At 45.7% G+C, this 10,498-nt stretch overlaps 1 protein-coding gene across 2 annotated transcripts in view; it reads left to right on the top strand.

The window, feature by feature from the left end:
• LOC127450559 (noelin-2-like) overlaps positions 1–8,754 on the top strand; it is a 162,033-nt gene extending 153,279 nt beyond the window's left edge. For both annotated transcript variants that reach the window (XM_051714786.1, XM_051714785.1), the window contains exon 6: positions 7,781–8,754. In XM_051714786.1, coding sequence (XP_051570746.1) covers positions 7,781–8,455 — 675 coding nt within the window. In that variant the 3' untranslated portion in view covers positions 8,456–8,754. The remainder of the gene's footprint in view (positions 1–7,780) is intronic.
• The last annotated feature ends 1,744 nt before the right edge of the window (positions 8,755–10,498 follow it).

Raw genomic sequence — 10,498 nt, forward strand, 5'->3', positions numbered from 1 at the left:
TCATGGTTGCGGTCGCTACTTCTCCACCTCTGACGGCCATGATAGCTGTCTCACCTGCATGGGCTGCGCCCACGCTGAGACAGTGTTCGTGGATGGATCATGTTCTAATTGTGAGAACATGACCATGGCAATGTTGCAGTAGCAGCTTTCCTTCTTTCAGAGGGAAAGCTATTCCAGCTGCTCCCCACCCCAGTCCTTCCACCTACGGGTATGAGGCCACGTCGGTTAGGACTGGGGGTGATTTGGGGACCCCAATGGGAGTGGTTCCACCTGGTAATCCCCCACGGACCTCCCATTCCCCAGTACGCTTGTTTGCCCCGGTCGAGTTCTGGGATGAGACAGGCGACTCGCCCCACGGCGAGTTTGATGTCTCATTTGGGGCTCGGGAACAGCATGAGCTCTCGATCGCAGCATCGGAGAGCGGGCTGATCCAGTCGGATGTGGAGGACCTCCCACCTTTGGGTGCGGTAGCCCAGTCTGAGGCCTATGTGGAGCTGCTTGTGCATGCTTGCCCGGGAGGCCACGAGTGTCGGGCTGGAGTGGAATCCTCCACCCTGCCCTGAATCCTCGCGGCTTGACGATTGGTTCCTGGGCTCAGAGCGCCGCTCACAGCCGTGCCCCGCCCAGGTCCCATTCTTCCCGGAGGTGCACGAGGAGCTCACAAAATCATGGTAGGCACCTTTTACTGCCCGGACCCAATCTCTGAGCTTTTTTACGGCCCAGCCCCGGCGTAGAGCCCCCCGCAGGAAGCCGACGCCCCCCGTCTCACAGTCCGCCACCAAGAACCCTAGAAAGGCTTCAAAGCGCCCCTTAGATGGGCGACCCAGGGACATGGAGACCCACTACAAGTCTGGAGGTGGTGAACAGACCACTCCATCCCCCGGTGGAGGGCCGGGAGGAGAATCCTTTGTTTCTTTTGACTTTGATTTCGCCGCATGCCCGAGGGGCTGCGGTACCCACATTTTCAAAGAAAGAGCGGTTTCCTCATTCCCTGGGTCACACACCCGGTGTTTACAGGCATCGTTGTTATGTTCGCTGGACACTGCACATTCATAACAGGCACGGCGTTGTGGAGGCGGGCCTCCTGCCCCTGCGTGTCTAGCTGCGGCTCACACACACCCACGCCCAGGCGGTTGTGACGAGTCACGAGGATGGTCACCCTCCTTCACCATCGCTGACTAGTCCTATATTGGTATGCGGAGCAAGGTAAGTGCTTCGATGTTTCCCTCAGCATAGTCACGAGCTCGGGACATGAGACTCCTCGATGTGGCGTCTCCTGCTCTGCCCCGCTGCAAGGCCCCACCCGCAGGTACGTCAGATGCGATTGTCCCCTTGGTGCCCCTTGCCCGGAGCTTGGATGCATGGCTAGCTCGGTGCTTTCCTTCATCCAGGAGAGGCTGGAGGAAGGTGTATGTGGCTGCTATAGGGGCGCACCACAACGCAGTATATGGTAAGTCCCTCGGGAAGCACGACCTGATCATCAGGTTCCTTAGAGGCGTGAGGAGGCTGAATCCTTCGTGGGATCTCTCCATGGTCCTGCAGGGCCTGTGGAGAGCCCCGTTTGAGCTAAAGGTGCTCTCATTGAAGACTGCCCTCCTAACTGTACTCACATCCATCAAGAGGGTTGGGCACCTTCAGGCATTCTCTGTCAGTGACACCTGCCTGGAGTCTGGTCTAGAGTACTCTCACGTGATCCTGAGACCCTGACCGGGCCTTGTGCCCAAGGTTCCCATGACCCCGTTTAGGGATCAGGTGGTGAACCTGCAAGCACTGCCCCAGGAGGAGGCAGACCCAGCCTTGTCGTTGCTGTATCTGGTGCGTGCTTTGCGCATCTACTTGGATCACACGCAGAGCTTTAGACGCTCTGAGCAACTCTTTGTCTGCTTCGGAGGACAGCGGAAAGGGAGGGCTGTCTCCAAACAGAAGATCGCCCACTGGGTTGTTGATGCCATCACTTTGGCATACCACGCCCAGGATGTGCCGCCCCCCTTGGGGCTTCAAGCACACTACACCAGGAGTGTGGTGGCCTCCTGGGCCTTGACCAATGGTGCCTCTTTAGCAGGCATCTGTAGAGCAGCGGGCTGGGCAACACCCAATACCTTCGCGAGATTCTACAATCTCCGGGTTGAGCCGGTTTCGTCCCATGTGTTGTCAGGTACAAACAGGTAAGTATGCGAGGCAACTGGCCGGGTGTACTGCTTGCGTACAGTGCCTTTCCCCTCCTAAGACATGCGCTTTTTTCCCTCCAGCCGAGTTCACGAGACTGTGGACCCTGGATGTCCTTCCTCCTTAGCACTGTGGCAGGCGAATTCTGCAGAGAAATTTGATGCCGGCCCAGTACATGTGCTAGTAGGCCTTGTACTGGGGTAGGTGCTCCACATGCACTGGTTGCACATGAGTAACCCCGTGTGATATATCTTCCACGGTACGGTTTCCCCGTGGGTAAACCCGCTTCTTCCTTGGGCAGAGTTCCCCTCGGCCACCGGTTGGCGTGTTTGTAGAGCTCCATCCCCTTTGGGTAGGACCTACCACAGGGACTTCCTCCACATATGATACTGCCGGTCGGTAAGTCCATGTGATGTATTTGCACACAATTACCTCCCCTTCAGGCAGGGTGTGGTCTCTGCAGTGTCTTTCCCCTTGGGAAAGGACACCCCCAATGCAGACGCTTATGGCCCAAGCTGAACGATTTCCACTGTTCCCATTATGGGCAGTCGGCTTGTCCCCAAGGTGCAGGGGACAGTACAACGCTTGTGGAGCTTTGGGGGAGGTTACGTGAGGGCTGGGTGCGCTTTCTACGACCTGCACTGCCAATCCACGTAACACAGTTCAGCTAGTTGTGGCATTTCGTATAGGGACCCCTAGTGTCACTACATCAACACAACGTCGAGTGAGTGACAGATAGGGAATGTCTTGGTTACTGTCATAACCTCCATTCCCTGATGGAGGGAACGAGACGTTGTGTCCCTCTTGCCACAACACTGAACTACCCGCTGAAATGGCCGGGACCCTGTCTCGGCTCCTCAGCGCAAAACCTGAATGAGTGGTTGCGAGCCAGCTCCTTTTATACCTGTATGTCCGGGGGAGTGGCATGCAAATTCCACTCGCCAATTTCCATTGGCCTTTTCTCAAAGATCATAGGTGTTTGGGGCTCCCAGGAGCGACCCCTAGTGTCACTACATCGATCCCTCAATCAAGGGACGGAGGTTACGACAGTAACCAAGAAGTTTTTTTCTTCTTACCCCATTGGAATATTTTTTAAAGCATTTTTGAAGTTTATGCTTAAGAAAAAACTATTTGCTAATAAACTTAATATATATAATATACTTAATATAAATTAATTTAATATATATTCTTTGCAAACAATAATTTGTCTTACAGTAATATCTTGTGCAATTTTTCCTCTATAGTAACTTTATCTTGTTTTAAGGATGTTTAGATATTTTTACTGGAAAACAAAATAAAAAAAAAAATAAAAAAAAGGATTTTGTTTTGCAATGTGTCCATGTCATAACAGGTAATGAGGCTCATCATTTATTCGATGTTCTATGGCAGCATCTAAATGGGTGCCTCAAGCTGAAAGTTCATCTCCCATGATTCACTCCTTTGTCATTGCTTTTAATGATCACATCACTCACCTCGATCGCTTTAGAGCTAATATCAATCCCCTGTCATGTAAATTGCCGAATACATCATGGCAATCAAACTAATTCTCATACCAATCAGGCTGATTTTGTCTGTATAGGGCACTGTCAACAAATTCAACATGTCATGCATTTCCATGCAGGAAGAGCCATCCAGAGAGACATTACACAGGCCAACACGGGCCGACTGCAGTGTGACCACCACGATCTGCACGGACTCATTTAGCTGACAAAAGAAATGCTATACTTAATGTTCCAGTTAAACTGTCTGTCAATAAGTCACTTTCTCTCCTCCTCTCCAGTCACAATGCAGCCCCACAATAGCCTAAAAATAAAACTATGCAGCACATCTCTCTGTGGAAAGAGAAATGGAGGAAGACACAGGCAGAGAGGGAGACTGCAGGAGGGAGGGGGGGGGGGGGGGGGGGGTGGAGTTGGCAAAAGATAGCAGGGGAGCGTTAAATCCTCAGAGGGCCTTCATTATGCAGAAGCAAGCACATAATAACCGTCCTAAATTAGCCTGTCTGAAGTTTCATTAGGATGTGTTAATAAAGAGAGCATGGTGCATGGCTTGGTAGAGATGGGGCACAGCATGACTGTTGTGTGCTTGATAGATACTTGCATGCAGGGGTGAAGAGAAAAAAAAGTGAGAGAGAGGAAAGGGAGAAGGAGAACTGCTAACAGCATTTATTTCCTATGAATGTGCAGTGGAAAAGGGCAGGGAAAACCACTGCATTCAAGTGCAGAGCGCATACAGCATCTGCTCTCCCACACAGTGAGCAGATAAATAGATTAAAAACAAATACACATATAAACACTCTTACACACTGTGCACAGTGAGAGTCACTGCTGGTTACACAGGAAGAAAGGCTTTGCTGTCAAGTAAGTCAGGAGATGGCATCTCTTTTGATGTGCTGTACTTTTATCCATGTATATGCTAGCTCTCTCCTCCTGTCTAGGCACATACTCTCACCTTTCATTGCTCACCTGGATCATTTTGGTTCTTTCTTCATTTCTATCCACCATTCATTTTATATACAGTGGCCTCAAAAGGTATTTGGACTCCTGAGCTGCATTTAATAATGTATGAATGTCACTGCAATATGCAATAGATAACACAAAATCAAACCATGTGACTTTTATTTTTTATTATTATTATTATTATTATTATTATTATTATTACAATTGGTTACATGCTTTTCTCAATACCGGGTATATATTTTCAAAATTCTTCATACTATAAACAAAACATCAGTGTCTAGGGACTGAACTGTGGGTCAACTTGCCGATGCTTTGGCACAAAATGCATTCAATTACCATATCTGTCAAATTCATGAAAATCTTTCTGGTTGTGTTGGTTGGTTCTGTTCTGGGCAAACTCTCCACCCACCTGACAGAGCAGGGAGTGCAGCGAAGAAACCCCCAGGGGTGGCAGAACAGATCCAGCAGAATTATTACAACATTTTAAAATGTAATTTGTTTTTTTATCCCCTTTTCTCCCAATTTGGAATTCCCACTACCAGTAGGTCCTCGTGGTGGCGCGGTTACTCACCTCAATCCGGGTGGCGGAGGACACGTTTCAGCTGCCTACGCTTCTGAGACAGTCAATCCACACATCTTATCACGAGGCTCGCTGTGCATGACACTGTGGAGACTCACAGCACGAGAGGCTCATGCTACTCTCCGTGATCCACACACAACTTATCACCTGCCACATCGAGAGCGAGAACCCCTAATCATGACCACAAGGAGTTTACCCCATGTGACTCTACCCTCCCTAGCAACCAGGCCAATTTGTTTGCTTAGGAGACCTGGCTGGAGTCACTCAGCATGCCCTGGATTCGAACTCGTGACTCCAGGGGTGGTGGTCAGCGGCAATACACGCTGAGCTGGACTGGTAGCACAAGGAAGAGGAAGAGAAAGAAAGAGGAGTGCATATGCGAGGTGCAATGCATATATGCATTTTGAATTAGCACATGATTTGTAATTTATTCATGCACAATTCACTGCAGTGCATCCTGCACGTCCTGTACATGTTTGTAAATGTTGGTTTCTAAAACAAATCCAAGATTCTTGGCAAATAAATAAAAAGTGGTTACCTGTATTTCGTGGTTTTGAGGTCATTGTGTTATGAATGGCAAACTATGTTTGCTGAGTGAGAATGTTTGCTTTTTTATGGGAGAATGCACTTATTTTAATAAATGGATGAAGTATTTTGGTGACATTAGTACATTTTGGAAGAGAAATGAACTGCATGCTGCAAAAACTGTGTGAAGTGTTTGAAAAATGGGTACCACATTTTGTTATGTTACAGCCTTATTCCAAAATGGATTAAATTCATTATTTTCCTCAAAATTCTACAAACAATACCCCATAATGACAATGTGAAAGAAGTTTGTTTGAAATCACATGTACATAAGTATTCACAGCCTTTGCTCAATACTTTGTTGAAGCACCTTTGGCACCAATTACAGCCTCAAGTCTTTTTGAGTATGATGCTACAAGCTTGGCACACCTATTTTTGGGCAGTTTCTCCCATTCTTCTTTGCAGGACCTCTCAAGCTCCATCAGGTTGGATGGGGAGCATCGGTGCACAGCCATTTTCAGATCTCTCCAGAGATGTTCAATCGGGTTCAAGTCTGGGCTCTGGCTGGGCCACTCAAGGACATTCACAGAGTTGTCCTGTAGCCACTCCTTTGTTATCTTGGCTGTGTGCTTAGGGTTGTTGTCCTGTTGGAAGATGAACCTTCGCCCCAGTCTGAGGTCCAGAGTGCACTGGAGCAGGTTTTCATCAAGAATGTCTCTGTACATTGCTGCATTCATCTTTCCCTCGATCCTGACTAGTCTCCCAGTTTCTGCCACTGAAAAACATCCCCACAGCATGATGCTAACACCACCATGCTTCACTGTAGGGATGAGCGGTGCCTGGTTTCCTCCAGGCATGATGCTTGCCATTCAGGTCAAAGAGTTCAATCTTTGTTTCTCATGGTCTGAGATTCCTTCAGGTGCCTTTTGGCAAACTCCAGGCAGGCTGTCATATGCCTTTTACTGACGAGAGACTTCCGTCTGGCCACTCTACCATACAGGCCTGATTGGTGGAGTGCTACAGATATGGTTGTTCTTCTGGAAGGTTCTCCTCTCTCCACAGAGAAATGCTGGAGCTCTGTCAGAGTGACCATCGGGTTCTTGGTCACCTCCCTGACTAAGGCCCTTTTCCCCCGATCGGTCAGTTTGGCCAGGCGGCCAGCTCTAGGAAGAGTCCTAGTGGTTCCAAACTTCTTCCATTTATGGATGATGGAGGCCACTGTGCTCATTGGGACCTTCAATGCTGCAGAAATTTTTCTGTACCCTTCCTGAGATCTGTGCCTCAATACAATCCTGTCTTAGAGGTCTACAGACAATTCCTTGGACTTCATAGCTTGGTTTGTGCTCTGACATGCACTGTTAACTGTGGGACCTTATATAGACAGGTGTGTGCCTTTCCAAATCATGTCCAATCAACTGAATTTACCACAGGTGGACTCCAAGTTGTAGAAACATCTCAAGGATGATCAGTGGATACAGGATTTTTTTCATTTTTTTTTTTTTTAATAAATTTGCAAAGATTTCAAACAAACTTCTTTCACATTGTCATTATGGGATATTGTTTGTAGAATTTTGAGGAAAATAATGAATTTAATCCATTTTGGAATAAGGCTGTAACGTAACAAAATGTGGAAAAAGTGAAGCGCTGTGAATACTTTCCGGATGCACTGTATATTGTTCAAAATGAAGACAACATGTGTTTGGGCACTTTCTTTTTGACAAAGCTGGTGAATGTGATGAACTGCACCTTTAGTTATACTGCTAGCACACATCTGTGAACTTGAGGGGAACTGGTGTCATACATCCATTAAAAATCACCTTGATCTGGTTTAAAGTAATTGCAAAAATAGCTTAGTAAAGTGAAGTTTGTGCTGAGAAAAACTCTAGGAGCATTTGTTTGCAGATGCCACCTGGTTTGATATTTTGTATCTAATGCAATGACATTTATGCATTATTAAGCATGGCTTTATTGTCCAAATACCTTTTGGGGCTGCTGTATCTATTGTTCGCTTAGTCTTTGTCTGACTCACATCTTATTCTCTGTCTCTAAGGTGTGGTCTATGGATGGTTATTTTAAGGGTCGTCGCGTGCTGGAGTACCGCACGATGAACGACTTCATGAAGGGCCAGAACTTCATGCAGCATCTCCTTCCCCACCCTTGGGCAGGTACGGGTCATGTGGTCTACAACGGCTCCCTCTACTACAACAAATACCAGAGTAACATCCTCATCAAGTACCACTTCCGATCCCGAAGCATCCTGGTGCAGCGCAGCCTTAGCGGTGCCGGCTACAACAACACCTTCCCCTATTCATGGGGAGGATCGTCTGACATCGACCTCATGGTTGACGAGAATGGGCTGTGGGCTGTCTACACCACCATTCCCAATGCTGGCAACATCGTGATCAGTCGTTTGGAGCCGCAGAGCCTGGAGGTGCTGCAGACGTGGGACACTGGCTTCCCCAAACGCAGCGCCGGCGAGTCATTCATAATCTGTGGCACGCTCTATGTCACCAACTCCCACCTGGCTGGTGCTAAGATCTACTTCGCATATTACACCAACACCTCCACCTATGAATATACGGACATCCCCTTTCATAACCAGTACTCCCACATCTCCATGATGGACTACAACCCTCGGGAAAGAGTGCTGTATACCTGGAACAACGGACATCAAGTCCTCTACAACGTCACATTGTTCCAAGTCATCAAAACTGCCGAGGACTAGGTCATGCAGACCTTTAAAATGCATTTGCTCACACTGAAATGTACACACACACTGATACGCCCTTGCACATACACACATGTACACACACATTTATGTGGAGGAGGACATGACTAAAGCTTAGACTTTTTTTACTGCATTCCAAACTTCATAGAGTGCTATTATTCATCTTATGTTTCAAGGAGAGCAAGATTGGTATTGATATATGGACTAAGCCTTTATTTTCTTTCCTGTAATGATTCCGCATGAGTATTTTCTTTTTATTTGCGAAAAAAAGAGAAAGAAATAAACATTAAACTTTACCGTTCTCAAGTTTCAGTTTCATTTCAAAGGCCAGTGATTACTGGTGGCCCTGTTCTGTACAGAGGCTTGTCCAACCCCATCTCACGACAAGTAGTAATAACAGTATAAGATGGCAAAATCGTTGGCTAACAATAACATAAGACTTCCACTCCCATCAAGAGAAATAAATGAACGAACAAACAAACTCTAAACCAAACCTAACCATAAACACTAAGCCCTTCCCAAAACCCTGAACCTAACCTTAATTTAAATTGGAAAATAACTTTTGTGTCTCACTGAAGAAAGCAAACAGTAGGGCTTGGAACAAGACGAGGTAAGCTATAACAGGTTATTGACATATATCAGTCAATAGTATAGAAAAAATAAATATGGAATGAGTAACAAAATTTGTTCTTAAAATGAAATGTTGGAGAGGAGGTAACCTAAAATTTGATGCATGGATTGTATCGATTTAAAATTGTTTAAGTGGTTGGTCTAAAAGTTGTACCTTTTCTTATCTTATGATATCTTATGATTTTGCCATTTTGAACAAATTATTACAAGTTGTCATGAGACTGTGCTGGCCGTGTCTGGATAAGTGGTCCAAAAATGTTATTGGTTACTCCAGGTGCCACCCCAAAATTCCAACCTATGATTGGCCATCTCCCAAGTCCAAGGACTACCCCTGCACTCCACTTTTTTCACTTTTTCATGGCTTACTTTCCATTGCAGTAAAATAGCAAAAGAAGTCAACACAACATTAAGTACAGCAACAATTAATTCCCTGTCATCGATTTAAATGAAGGCAGTCAAGTCATAAGAATTTGGTTGTCTAAAAGGTGCTGTATGCAATGCATTAAAAGAATAGATATACATGGACTATTTGTGTCTTACGTTCTTTTCGTGCATTAACTGCATCCTTGTTGAATGTCAGGCATATTTTTTATCAGTGGCAGCCTGTCACAGGAGGCAAGGGAGGCTAAGCCTCCTCAAAAATGTATTCCAAATGAACATAACAACAACAATTTTAATAAACAGTTGTTTAATCAACTTAATTAATCTGTATAACTCAGATGCATATAAGGCAAAAAAAAAATGTCATGCGCAGTAGCCCAGGTGAGTTTAATTACTCTATGAATCGGTATGAATGCCAGAGGAGGCTGACGGCATACAGCATCCTCTCCTTAGTAAACTGACCAATCAGAATGGATATTCAAATAACGCCATTTGCTTCCATCCAAAAAGCATCTGAATAGGACAAATGGAGGCAAAATAAAATTTGCAGCCTCCCGCATTTATAACCAATCATTATCAGAGGTAACCTTTCAAGCCAATCAGCTTTCTATCTCACTTCATCATCAAGCCTTCTTGTAGTTAACGCAATGCGGCAGGTGAAGGAAGACTTTAAAATTTAGCCAAAATATCGATGAAATCCAAACTGTTGAAGGATCTTAAAACAGGACTGAACAGCAGGATCATACAAATATCATATAGGACTTAATGGAGTAGAGGATGGAGCTGCTGTACACATATGTGAGCAGATGTTAAATTGAATGGGGCCCTCCATTCATTTAAAAATGTTTGTATTGATCATCTGTAGATTGGCAAGTGTTGAGTTGGTGATCGGAAAGATTATAACAAATTGTTAATGCATCGACTATTTTAAGATATCAGGGAGAGAACATGTTTTCATGGGAGCATAATTATCAGCAAAAAAAAAAAATAAATAAATATATTAAAACATAATGCAACCTTGTAATGGTT

The sequence above is a fragment of the Myxocyprinus asiaticus genome, chromosome 13, assembly GCF_019703515.2.
Source record: "Myxocyprinus asiaticus isolate MX2 ecotype Aquarium Trade chromosome 13, UBuf_Myxa_2, whole genome shotgun sequence".
In the NCBI taxonomy this organism is placed as follows: Eukaryota; Metazoa; Chordata; class Actinopteri; order Cypriniformes; family Catostomidae; genus Myxocyprinus; species Myxocyprinus asiaticus.